General features: G+C 46.5%; 1 protein-coding gene across 1 annotated transcript in view; it reads right to left on the reverse strand.

Annotated features, from left to right (window-relative positions):
* Window positions 1-14,122, reverse strand: part of LOC8029735 (guanylate cyclase soluble subunit beta-1-like) — a 103,177-nt gene that overhangs the window by 72,090 nt on the left and 16,965 nt on the right. The window contains exon 7 of the mRNA XM_042289701.1: window positions 2,910-3,284. Within this exon, the coding sequence (XP_042145635.1) occupies window positions 2,910-3,284 (375 nt within the window). The remainder of the gene's footprint in view (window positions 1-2,909; window positions 3,285-14,122) is intronic.

A 14,122-nucleotide genomic window follows, 5' to 3' on the forward strand; every position in this document is an offset into this window, starting at 1 on the left:
TGGCCCTGTTTCTTACCAAGTACACGCCACCACTTCCAGAGGCAGCTTCACCTGGCGTCGGCACAAGGACCAGCTGCTAAGAACTCCAAGCCTTGCCGACGAGGACGCTGACAAGGAAGGCACAGAGTTCCTGTTGGTTCAACCGAGCAACAACGCACCCCAACCATCGTCCTCGTCACCCACCTGGCGGAACTGTCCCAGCCTAAGCAGCACAAGCGCCTGCTGCCCGACGGTATCCGGCAAGAACCCGGAAACCTCCCAAAAGATTTCAAGCCGGATCTTAAACTTTTTGAGCGTGTCCAAATAAAGAGGGAGGAAATGTCATGTCTGGGCACGCGCCGCCGATAACAGAATATCGTAGTACGGCGCATGCGCCACTAGATGATAAAAAGCGGTGCTCCGCTGGCTACCGCCTACTATGCTCAGTTACCCCCCCATCCATGAGCATGGTGGAATAAACTTGTTCCTTGCTTCTGGCCGACACACAACACACATAGGCTCACAAATTTGTAGAGAGACCCCGGTGAATATATACACTCGCAAGAATTCCGCAAATTCCCGCGAGCACACCCACGGCGTCTCTTGATCCATATCCAAGCGTTCGGGAGCACAAGACTTCACCACAAATGAAGTCGCACCAGCAACTGTCAACAATGTCGAACCGCGGAGGGGCTTGTTCCCGTATACGGCGTCTGCTTTCGATGCGAGCTGCGCTGCTTTCCCCCAGTGCTGCGCTTTCGTAAAAATTTCGCCGGGTCCTCAAAGGGGCTGTCGTTCACGCCTGGTTTCAAGATTCTGCTTCGTCAAACAACTTAATCAAGCACGAAATATCACAGTGTACTAGACCCACGGCTATGTTTATGGCAGCCTGCCGCAACAGCACAGTCTGCCATATTACTATGATAGCTACAGATAATATATTCTACCAAAAATACGGCCGACGGTGGCCGCATTCCCGTCCATATATAGGCGGAGCTGTTAAAACGTGATCACTTGAATGTTGACGTAAAACGGTGTCCTAGAGTGCCATCATGCACGATCCACGGCCGTAAAGTAGCGTTTCTCAGCGTCTCTCGGTGTCCCCCGGCGTCTTTCCACGGGCAAGATGCGAGCGTTGTGAAGGACGCAACGCGGCGCACACTGAAAACGCGACCGACAAATATCCAATTTTGCTCGCCAGGGGCGCTGCTCGAAACCTGAGAGCTACAAGCCTATGGCGCTCGCTTTGCTCGCGTTCCGAAGCGACGAAGACGCGCGCGCCTGGCTGTGGAGATCGCACACTGGGCTATGACTTTGTAAACATGGGAATGGTCTACCCGTTTTCTCGAACGCGAACCGTGGGTTAAAGTTAACTATTGTCCCTAGAAGAGGAAATTCTAGGTCACGTGACTGGGAGAGCAGGGGCGCCGAGGGAGGAGCAGTACCTAGAAGCAAAATGGCGGCGACGTCGCTTAATGAGGGCTAATAGTTCTTCTTGGTTCTGCTGAACATTCATTTCGATCCGGCTGTTATATTAATGACGCACCATCAACCTATTAGCACGTCAAGCAAAGCGGTAGTTCAGAGGGAGTACTAAACTAACCGACGGCAGCATTTCGCCAACGCATCACTCTTCAGCAGTCCGGGATCCAAGACATAAGCATAAGCCTTGCAAGTGTTTTTATGGCGAGTAAAAAAATTTTTGCGAACGAGTATTGGTATATATTTATACTAACACGTTTAATTTGTTACACTATGCACGCCAACTCGAGAGCAGCGGTTACTTTGCGAAGAAAGGGAATTATCCTCGATAAAGTCTTTGTTCCGGGTGAACAGCTGGGACATTGTACTGTTTTATTGTTCGCAGAGCGCCGACAGTATGCCGACAGCATCGAGGTTTCTACATATCCCCGGTGGCCAGCAGTTCAACGGTGACGAGAAGCTTAGGTCCTCGTCACCGTTGGATCGGTTGGGCAGAAGGCAAAGATGAGATCAGCAGGAATCGCAGAAACGTGCGTCGCAAGGAACAAAAACGATACTACAGCACCGGCGTTGCCAGACTGGAAGGCACACGGGAAAGTTATGCGTTGTTTATGGCGAAACATATTGAAGGAAATGTTTCTTAGATTTTCGAATACTCGTCGGCAAACTCTAGCATAGTAGCTAAAACTTCTTCGTACCATCTGAAGCAAATAAATTGGTCTTCAAGTACAACATTACTATATTTTGATTTGAAATACCATATGAAATCGATAACAAACCAGCGGCAAAAGAGGTTAAACAAAATGACTGGCTTGTTTCACCGATAGATGGCGCATCTTACTGCCCAATGAAAAATAATTATTGTTTTTCTATATCCAGCCGTTTATTACAGTGCCTAGGTACTTTTTCCTTCCTAGGCACCGTGGTTTACCAAAATGGGTTTACCATCGCTTCGAGAAAACCGGCCCTGGAAGATAACGCCTAAGCTTTTTTTCCTAAAAACGTGATCACTTGTGGATCCACGCTGCCCAGTCTAGCTTGCGTTAACATCACCGCTAGCGCGCCTTGCAGCTTCTCAAAACAAACGCAACGCCAGCAAGCTGTGACGCCAAGACGAACGCACACTGGCCACGCAACGTAAGCCGCCGCCCGATTCAAGCGGTTCGGCTCCATCCATCTATCCATCCATTCATCCAAAGACGACGTCACGCGCAGTCCTTGTTTGCTGGATGATATTGATAGTGGCGACTCCAGCAAAATCGGCGGCACCTATAGTGCCCAGTGCAGAAAGCTGCGGCAACACGCTCGGTCGCCAGTCTTCTCGAGCAAATCGGTCATCACGGCGCCTGGGGGTCTAAAGACAAAGCCTAGAAAATAGGTTCGAATACGCGCGGTGAAAATCACTGATACCCCGTGTTGGTACAAGACCGACGGAGTGCGGCTCTCACCTTGGAGGGCAGGATGGAATGAAGGAGCTCCTCTGTCTTTTTCTTGTCCTCGTCCAGCTTGGACTGGAGCATTTTGAGTCTGTTGGTGGCCTCGTCGAGCTTCTCGATGAGCTCCCGCTCGCCGCGGTGGTGGTGGGACCGGAGGAAGAGCTCCCGGGCCGGGTCGTGGATGGCCAGGTCGCTGAAGAAGAGGCCGATGCGGCGCATGTCGTCGATGTCCTTCACGCGAGGGGAGCACAGGAACAGGATGCTCTGCGTCTCTTCGACGGACACCATCTGGCCCTTGAGACGGAGCAGCGGTCGGCCCTGCCCCGGGCTCCCCGCTTCCTCTCGGGGACACTGCAAGACCCCTTCGCGGGCCTGCACCACGAACACCTGCGCGGGAAGATGGGCAAGATGGCCTAGTTGGCACAGTCTCTCACAATATGAAAAACCCACTCGCCGGGACAGTTCATGCGGCGTTGCTAAGAAAGTACCACGTAGAAGGCAAGGCCTGCCTATGATGTCATTGTTAGTGGACCCCCAACACGACCCCCGCAATGCGGCGGTCGTGTACTTCTCGCTTGCGGCAGCCTCGCCGCTAGTGCGGTTTCAATTTTCGGTGTTGAACAATAGGCCGGTGTTTATCAGGCCTTATGTAAAAAATAAATAAATAAATAGCATACCGACATGAAGTTTCCCAACGTCCAGAGAACACGCTCGTGCCCAGAATGCTTGGAAAACGTACCGGTGCGGATAAAAGAAGGAAACGAGGCAAGGGGTTTGGAAGACTGAAGTAGGCTACCGGATCATTCAGTAATCTCTAATTCGGGGCCTTTCCGTTTTTACTGATTTTGATAAAACCTACTCGGGTGTTAATTTTAGGGGTTTATCGGTATTCACCAAAAAACTCGAAACTGTGTGAGTAGCGTGGCTTTAGCTTCCCACTTAAACCCGCACCGTTTCGCCTCCCGGTCCATCGATGTCCACGGCATCGGGTCGACCCCGCTGCAGCGAGTGGCGTCCCTACAGTTTCTACTGGAAAGACCTCTCGGGGCTCTGCTAATTGGACCTCTCTTTCTCGGTCCGTTCTTTTTTTATCTTATCGCTTCCCCCGTTTTCCTCTCCCGAGACGCGCGTCCTTTCTTAGAAGAGAAGCTGGGCACCACTTTTAGTCCTTCGTTCGGGTCCGGCGTGTGCGGCGGTGGCCCGTGTCTCTCATCGATTTGTACTTGGGCAGCGAGCCGGGAGCCCTGGCCCGATCGGCTCTCGGGGTTCCTGCCCCCGGGCGTGCCCTCGGGGACCCGCGTTCCTTCCTGTCTCGGGGGAGGACGTCGTTGCAGGAGGATGCGCGACGGCCATTACCAGCCACGTCCACCGGATTGCATTCGGACGGAAGACTGCTGGTCATCGTAGCCTTCTCTCTCTCTCTCTCAAACTCCCTCTTTGTATCTTACTCTGCCGAATAGTTAAAGCTCGTTCGCACGCTTATGGCAGGTTACGACAGGGTGCCTAAAAACCTCCGGACCTCTTACCACCAGAGAACACGCTAGCGTCATCTATTGGGTAGTTGCGTAAAAGTCGGCATTTTCGTATATTTGTTATTCTTTTCCGCGCGTCTTTCTTTCACTATTGGCGTCAAAAAAAAAAAAAAAAAAAAAAAAACTTTTCGCAGTGCTATAAACGACAGATTTTCGTAGATAGTAAGTACATTTTTTTTTTTTTTGCCGCGTTGTCGAAAGTAGAGGAAGCTCGCGCTGGGGCAGGAGCCTCCTTCTTAAAGGGTAACTGCAAAGAAAAAAAAGTTTTTTTTTTTAAACAGCCTAATTGGGACAAGCATGTCAAAAACAATTTTTCCGCGAGAAAAAACATTTTTTACAGCAATATTTATTGTGTGAGACTGATTTTAGTTTGCGGCTATTTCGCTCGTTTTAAATCGCGCGCCACGAAGTTGTGATTATGTGACGTCATTCCCAAAAGGTTCTCATTGGCTAAGAGTTTGATTGACAGCTTAGATCTTGGTTGTTAAACCTTTGTTATTCGTTGCAATTTCCATTTGAGCGGCATATTTTTACGTTTAAAGAATAACCCATGTGATGAGAGTTATTATTCTTTACAAAAGGTTTACAAGACGGGCACTTCCGTTTGGATTCATACAAACAAAAGCTTCGCCATCTTTCATGGCCGCCGAAGTCTGCTCCCGCCTGTCTCGCCTACCTCGACTAATCGTCTCGCCGAAGTGATCAGTGTTTCGTCGTTTCGTGCTGACCCAGGTGCTTGAGTGAGACTTCTTGAAGTGAAGTAGTGTGTGTTTAGCAGCTGTCGCAGGTGTTAGTGATAGGAAGCGACGCGGGGTTTTGGCTTTCATAGCGCGGTTCTTTCGTTTTCCTCTTTGCTTGCTTAGCGTGCTTTTTTTTTTTTTTTTTGCTTGTTTGTGCGTGCAAATGCTGACTTTTCGGAGATGTTAGATGCGTGATCCCGACAGTGAGCCTTCCAGCAGCCATGTCGCCCCGAAAGGAATGCTATTTGGGTGGAGGCAATCGGGCGTTCGCGTAGCGACAAACGTGTCCAGTTACGTTCTCGTCATATCGCTCTGGAGGCCGTCGAGATTCGCCCCGTGTGCACCTAACGTCCGCGACTAGACAGAAAATAAAAAAAGCACTATCTCCACTACATAAAAATGGTCTCAGTTCATGCATCTGTAGGCAGGTACGAAATCGTGCCCAAATTTATTCACACCGCACGATGCAACACGTCGCTGTGCAAACGCAGTCCAACACGAAGCATAAAAACGGCAGATTTAGGACAACAATGCGGAGTCCATTGTTCAATTAAAACGTAGTAATTTTGTTGAAAACGCCCGCAGCTTTTTACTCACGGAATGCGTCGGGAAACTTCCACATTTTGAAACAGAACGAGGCAGATTTACTTTTAAGAACGCTCCCAGCGTCCTCCCGGACCAGTTTGACTGGATCAGCTGACGACGACGGGACTTAGCTGGTTGAACGTCAACCCCACAACAACCAATTTGCGCTCCGTGTTAGCACCGCATTACACACACCACAAACGTTTCAGCTCTGTCTCACCGCCGTGTTGCACCAAACGGAACGAGATCGCCGAAACCAACGCAGCGCTGTCGTGAACCTTGGCTCGTGGTTGCGCACTCGTGGATTCTGTGACTCCCTTCGCTTTGAAAGCGCGCACGACGATTACGAACGATACTTTCCATCTTCCGGGAACATCACAGGGGCACTTCTCCGGTCACGTCTTCGCTACATCTGCTCGCAAACCGCGTCAAACCCACCAAACCAAAAAAATACCACGGCCTGGCGTGGTTGCCAGATCTTGCCGGAAGTCGAGACCACAGGCCATCTTGAAAATCAAAACAACCAAAACGAAGCATAAAATGTGGTTAGTTACCCCATCCGTGGTGAGAGGGCGCTTTTACAAGTTTAAATAATTGTTTGAGGAACTTTCGCTCTTTTTTAATTATTAGGTTATCAATATAATTTATATTGTGTGAGTAATATGTAATGAGTTTAGTTCTAAAATGTACTTTTATTCACACAAGGCCCTCGATCACGTGGTTTGCGATTACCACAGGCTTATTCTACAGTGGGCAAACTGTGTATGATAAACTGTGGTCGAGACGCTGCGTCGTTCAACTCCGCAACGCAAGGAGAGTGAGGGGCGGGGCGTACTCCTCTTCCGCGGGGGTCGAAAGAGCGGGAGTTTCAAATGTGGAGAAATTCTGACTCTACTAAATTACGTCCTGTGGCGTAAATATTGATAAAAAAAATCATTTTTTTCGCGGAACATTTGTTTTGTGACATGCTTGTCCCAATTAGGCTGTTTAAAAAAAAACTTTTTTTTTCTTTGCAGTTACCCTTTAACGTTCTTTCTTTCAGTGACCTTAGCAGGCGTGAACTCGGAACGTTTTCGGTTCCTCGACAGTTGTGACAATATTACGTAGGAACAGTTGGGGGTTCGCGTACGTCGTGGGCCGTGCCGTCTGTGGACCGTGCCACGGATTGTCCACGAAAAGACCGGTCCCACATTCTGCTGTCTTTCATGCGGATGTCGTTCGAGCGTGGGGTCACCGACAGCCTAGAGCCTCGTCGTATACCGCTAATGCATCGTGCAGAAGACAGTCTGCAGAAACTGTCAGTCTGCACAAGCTATCTGAGGCTTTCCTCGCATGACGTTTCTCCTGCCACATTGGTCATGCGAAATCTGACATCTTCCGAGCCGTGCATAGTTTTTTTTTATTTGTAAAATTTGCTACATGGCGTATTTAGGGGCAGGACTCGGAGAAAAGAGTAGTTATGCGTCGTGCACGTACTCTCTTTTCTCCGGTTTTGTACACGTTATTCGAAAATAAAAGTAATCAATTACAATTACAATTAGCTCCCGGGTAAGAAGTATTCAGCTATATGACTCGATTACTGGAGACGAAAAGTATTGGGGTGTTACTCGAAAAAGTAACCGTACTTCTCTGGTTCCTCCTAGACTTTTAAAACGACATAGTTTTCTGCCGCGGCAGATAACTATGTCGTTTTCGGCATCGTCATTGGCTAAGCCGCTCTTCGTAAATTGCGGTGATTGGCTCTTCGAGTGTTGTGCGGGAAAGTAGACGCACTAATTCTGTCATCGTGTCTGCGGCGCATACCGTGTTTTTTGTACGACGTGTAAGCACTGGGGCTCGAGGCACGCGGGGCGGGGCTTACGATGGTTTCGCTTCCTGATTGGTTCTTTGACCTCCTCCTCGGCTAATGCTGCCAGCTCATTGGCTAGAGAGCTACAATGAGGTGCTCGGCCACGTCCCTGCGTTTCTTAGGTTGTCGGTGACCATAGCGCTTCTTAATAATATCACCAGAAACGATAACATTTTATTATCGTGCGACGTGGAGCCCGGGCCTTATCTTTGTCACGGAGACGCCGTCGCAACCGCTATAATGTTCGCCGTGGCTTTTTTGTTGTTCTTCTTCGTAACGATATGCTTTTGCTCGCTTCTTACTCGTTCCTTACGTTTCGGTATCTTCAGAATTCGCTTTGTTCCTCCTGCCGTTCGACTCCAAGTGCCTCGTCTCGGCACTGCGTTGTTTCCATGCCCGCTTCGTGCTCTCTAGGAGCCGACGTCGAGTCTTTCGAAGCCCCAGCAAAGGACCGTCCTACCCCCGGGCACTGGCACATAAGGTTCCGCTCAAAGCCTCCGCAATGACTGCTTTCTGTTTTACAACGGTCACGTAGTATCTAAACCCTCGGGCTCGTGAATTTATCTATTGTGGCATCGTTTTATATGACACCGGTTATTCTGACACTTTCCTTTTCATAAGGGTTTTGCGTGTTTCGAATTCTCCTCTTCAATTACAAAAAAAAAAAAAAAAAAAAATTGCAATTTAACGGGAATTGTAATTTTAGCGAGTAAAAAAACGAAACAAACACAACTTGTTATGTTCGTCGCTCATCGCAACTCTCGAGCGCAAAACGGACATGGGCGCAGGATATATCTGCCCGAACTCTGAAGCATACAGACACTGTCTATGACCCGCTTTTTCTTTCGTATGACGCCTACATTGGTCGTATAAAAACTCTCCGCAGACATGCTCCAATCATACATACGTATAAAGCAAGGGTTAGTTACGGGCTCGAGGTGAGCTACTTGGTGAATACTAGGGTAGGGCCAGCTTTGAATTTGGTAGACAAAAACACGTAAAAGTCAAAGATAGAAGAATGAGAGAGATATTGCTAGACTACCAGCTACGGTTTTAACGCTTCTTCCTCTCTTGAACCGTGACTATCTGCTTCTTTGCAGATAGTCGAGGTTCAAGAAGAGGAAGAAGCATTCTTAGGAAACGAAAAGCCGTAATGTACTTCAAACCAGAACTTATTCCGGGCGACTCAAGATGACGCAGCCAAAACGGCGTCATTTATCAGAAGCAGAAATTAAATTAACCAACTTACTGTAAGAATGACCTTAGAGAAAGTCTGACAAACGACCCTTTAACTTCGTTTTAACCGTCGACATCCGCCTCACCTTAACATCTGCAATCTGATTTGCTGGCGCGACGTTGGGATTGGAGGACACCGTTGAGCGGCGTAGCTGCGAGGCCCTTGTGTCTCTGCTGTTACAATGTTCATCAATATATAATCGATACCAACGCACGCTTTTTCATGTAAAGCAGTGGCCTTTGAACAATGTATGGTGTTTTTGTAGCAAGGGTTACATTTTGAGGTGATTCGTATTTTGTTGCTACAAGGCGCGTACGCGTAAAATCGCACAGAGGCTGTGGCAGTCTTCGCAGCCGGGAGGTTTAAAGCATTTTAGAAATGAGACACGCGGGCCTCTGTCGTTGGTAAGTATATCGAGAAAAGCAGCAAACCCCAAACTAACCCGCCTGGCACTTGCATTTTTTTACAGCATATAAACTAACGCTTTTAAGGTACTTTATAGACGACCCGCAAAAATTGGTTTTTCAACGCATGGCGGTGGAATTTACTATAGAGGTGCAAGCTAGTGGTAAAGGTTTCCAATAAAAAAAAAAATCACGAAATAAACTTACATTGTTAAAAAAAATTAAAAAAGAAAAACCGGAAACCTGTTTTGGGATATCTACGTTGCCGTTTCGCATGCATGTGAAGTGAGAAGTGCTGCCGACGAATGGTGTATTTCGCGTCGAAGAAGCGCCGGCCACTTCGGTTTATAATAGCAGACGATCCCGCAAATGAACCTAAATCGGCCGGCGCTCCCTCGACGCCGCCTACGCCATCTGTCGGCAGCACTTCTCACTAGGCGTGCATCGTCTGCGAAGTGGCGGCGTAGATTGCACAGGACACGTTTCTGTTTTTCTCATTTTGAACGAAGTAAGTTAATTCGTTGATTTTTTTCACTCTGAACTTCCACTACCTGCTTAGACCCTAGTAAATTGCAAGGCGATACGTTGAGAAACCAATTTTTACGGGCCGTCTAAAGTGCTTTAAAAGCGTTAGTTTACATGGTGCAGAATATACAATTTGGTTAAACATACATACTGCCGTCCAACCACGTATCTCCAATTTATATTACGGCATGAATGTTTTTTTTTTTTAATATCGCAAATATTTTAGCAAGAGCTTTGAGTGAATAACCTTGATAACGGCTTTTGAAAACGTTAGAGCACGTGACATCAGTTTGGCCTTGGCGATTAATAACCGGTGAAAAATACTACGCTCTTTCGACTGATTGAAAGATTGCCGATTACAAGTTCTAATGTAGTGATGTACATTCAATAGTAGATAATGTTTTGTGACGTGTGAGATGACGTGATTAGTATATGCTAGGCTAATCACTAACTAATAAAAACATGATGCTCATATTTAGGAAAAAACATACATATACAAACGAACAGATATGACCTTGTCTGCCCGTTCGTTTACGTTTTCCGCCTAAATTTGTGTATCGTATAACTCGTATTCCGTGTCTTCGAAGTTCATTTTTTGTGACATTTGAAGGGTGTTTTATTTTAGTTTGTTTCTTGCTGGAAACTCGGGTTTTATCGGAGTTTATTTTTGTTAGAATCCCGACTCTCCGAAATTCGGAGTTTAATTATACTGAGATATTTTCGGGATAAAAACCTAGCCAAAATTGATGAAAGTTAGTACTCCCTGTCGCTGTTGCTATTGGGAGTACTAACTGTCCCACGACAGATCTTGCAAATAAGTGTTGCTTCAATAAACATCAGTACTCGAAGTAGCCAAACTCCTGTACGTAGTCGTTGGAAAGTATAAAAGTGTCAGCTGCCCTTCTCTAAGTTCCACAGGTTTTTCACTGTTATAAAAAAATACAACCGCTCGTGTATCTAGAAAGCACGAGAAGTATGGTCCAAAGTGGAAATTTGAACAGGGGGTGTTGTCGTGGGACAGAACTACATTGACCCGTTGTACTGTACGCACTTTGAAGAGATTTACGGAAAACTCCATTTTGTCATATGCACGTGAAGAAGAAATAAATAAATAAAAAAGAGTGACTTTTTTCTTTAGTACCGCTTACCCCGTGCTCAACAAACTTAATTAGTAAAATATTGCCTTTCTTGCCTTTTATCCGAATTGACCAACATTTTACCGGCAAGAGCTTTTCGGAGCTTTTTTTAACTTTATCCCGAAACACGGAACCCTACTTCTAACCTACTCTGACTTTGGGTTAAAATAAATGAGACAATATAATTAACTGATTTATAATTGTCACGTGATTCATATACGGAATTTAGAATTGCAAGCTTCCCTTCAAAAGGAAATCTCAAGGTTCTAACGATTAATAAAAATAACGAACTATTATTTTAAAACCTATTTTCCTATATTATGAGAAATATGTTAAAAATGTCACCTCGGCCACGGTTTAGTATTAATGGCAAATAGCACGTCTATTTATAATTATATCCCGAAGGTAACTGTATAATATGTCACCGTGGCTTTACCTATTATCGTTATCTCTTCTAAGTAACAACTGGTAGCAGTGCACAAAAACACAAGAACAAAGCAAGGAATGCACAAGACAAGCGCTAAAATCGGAATAAAAGTGATTTTTAATTACACTACCACCGCTGTCGTAATTACGCTATTACTTCTGTCGAATATGTTTACGTTTCAGTCCTTAAGTACACAACTATCAACGAGACATGCACATCATTTCCGTTTAGGCGCGCTATGGCGCCAAAAGTGTTTCGCAGTCCATTCTTTATAAATGACGAAAGCCAGACGTTACATAGTACTCCTGCTCTTCGAAGAAGCATACGGATATACAACGAGTGCCCACAAAGAAAAACACCTCATTTCGACCGCATAATGCGGTAAATATGGTCCACATATTAAGCGCGATAAATCGGCTCATTTAACCAACAGGGCTTGAGTAATGTTTCACCGCACGTGCCGCAACCAGATAACTTTGCAGGATGCCCAGCCACGCGTGGAGCGAGAGCTCGCGCTGGATAACCCGGAGGTCCTGGTTTCTATCATCCCTACCCCTGCTTCCTTCGATCTGTTTACGTGCCGTACCGACCTGCGTTCGTGTAACCACGGATGCCTGATGCACGTTAGAGAACCCTCGCTAAAAGCGGTTATATTGCACCGGCTACATTTCTCATCTACGGCGGAGAGACCAGACGTCCATTGGCGCTGATTAACTTACTGCTGTCTCAACCAACCCAGAACTCGATTCCTTTTATTCGTTTCCCACCCCCGCCTGTTTCGATTTGGAAGATCACCGTACTGGCGCGCGGTTTTATATCACTACCGCGTGGTGCAAGTTAAAGACCCTAGGCTACAGTAGTCGTCAGTCTTGTACATGTTACTTGAGAAAAGTAATCGATTACAGTTACAATTACTCTTGGCTATAAAGTGATCAATAATATTACTTGATTACTTAAAAAAACAATTGCTCGTTACATACAAAAAAACAAAAACAAAAAAAAAAACGCCACACATGCGTTTCTTTTGTAATTACTTCAGATTTTCAAAAGAACAAGTTTTTATGTCGGTTTGAAAACGTGTTTTTTCTACTGTCTATTATCAGATTAGAATCATCGAATTATAAAACTGCTCATCTTTTCTATATACCAGTTCTGATAAACCTTAGTCTTGTCGGAAACTTGATTCGCGAATTCTTTCGAGGGAAACTTGTAGAAACAAAAAGCGCCATTAGAGAGGGAGGGAAAATAGTAACGGTTACAATCGATTTTAGTGCTTCCAAAAGTAATCAAATCAATCTCGTGATTACTCGATGAAAATGCATTCAAAGGATTACAAAATTACTCTAGAAAGTAATTGATTACTTGTCATGAGTAACGTCCAATTTGGTACTCGTGTTTCACTGACTTAAGTGTTCATCAAGAACGGAAACATGAGGCGCTCATTGATTGATTGATTGGTTCATTCATTCATTCATTTTATTTAGTCTAATCATATACAATAGCAATACATAATCAATTGTTGGACCCATAGCTATTAGGGCTACCCCATGGTCCAACGACAAAATATACTTTTGAATGTTACGGGCAATCGGTAAAAAAAAATAACGCAATAAACGCCCATCGTTAAATAAAAACAACGCGATAAAATAACGACAATTATGCGTTTCACTAATCTTAAACGCACAGGGTGGCAAGTCTCTAGCTCTAACTATAAAGACTTGTCAGCCTGTTCCTCTGTCGTAGTTAAAGGGACTTGCCACGCTCTAAACACCAATCCAATTTTCGTATACACAGTCTGCTCTTCTGGGACCTGTTCGTCGAGCTATGCGTCGAGAAACTGAGGAAGAAGAGGAGCTAGCTGCTTTTATCTCCACGGCGCTTGTCGAACGCGTTACAACCTGGAACGCGTTACAACTTGGAACGTCGGCGTCCGGCGGTTGGCTTTCGCGTTGAAACTCGTTCGACGAGTGCAGTGGAAACAAAGGCGGCTAGCTTTAGTTCTACCCACTATTCATTCTCATCCGAGCTCAGCGTTCTGACGCCCCCTCTCCGGTTGTTTCCTCTTCTCCTTCAGTTTCTCCGGGCTATGCTGAGCGGAAGCTTGTCTGCTCCTTGCACGGGGGTTGCAGAGACGTCAGAACGACGTCGAATTTTGATTGGCTCTGATTGGAAGAATAGTGGGTAGACCTCAATGCTAGCTGCCTTCACGCCTACCCGCCATCCTTCCAATCAGAGCCAATCTCAGCTCGGTGTTCCGACGTCACTGCAACCCCTGTGCACGAAGCAGACGAACTTGCTCTCCACATAGAAAACTCGCGCGCTTTAACCGCTCATTCACACTGGAAGCGGGTCCGCGTTCCCAAAGCGGTTGCGAACGTACAATTGCACGCGCAGTCGATGACATCAAGTGCACGTGCAATCGGACTGGATCTTTATACAACCGCGTTCGCGACCGCTTTTGCGGACGCGGATCCGCTTCCAGTGTGAATGAGCGGTAAGGCCTGTTCACACATGCAGCGGAGCGCTCCAAGCATAGCGCTGACCTTGCGCTAAGTGCGTGCTGACGGGAGCGTTTACCAGTTTTGTATCGCACAGTCAAAACTGTTTCTCATGGCAGACGCTAAGTATAGCTGACGACACGTGAGCAGCGCTACATCAGCGCTTCGCTGCATGGGAACCGGCCTTTAGTGTTCCGAAAGCTGGGATTAGCTGTAGTAACCTGCCCGTATTGAACACGTGCCCGACTGGTACGTTTATCGTCCCATTCCGCCTGTGCACAGAAAGAGGTCC

The sequence above is a fragment of the Ixodes scapularis genome, unplaced genomic scaffold (assembly GCF_016920785.2).
Source record: "Ixodes scapularis isolate PalLabHiFi unplaced genomic scaffold, ASM1692078v2 PGA_scaffold13__105_contigs__length_92229423, whole genome shotgun sequence".
Taxonomy (NCBI): domain Eukaryota; kingdom Metazoa; phylum Arthropoda; class Arachnida; order Ixodida; family Ixodidae; genus Ixodes; species Ixodes scapularis.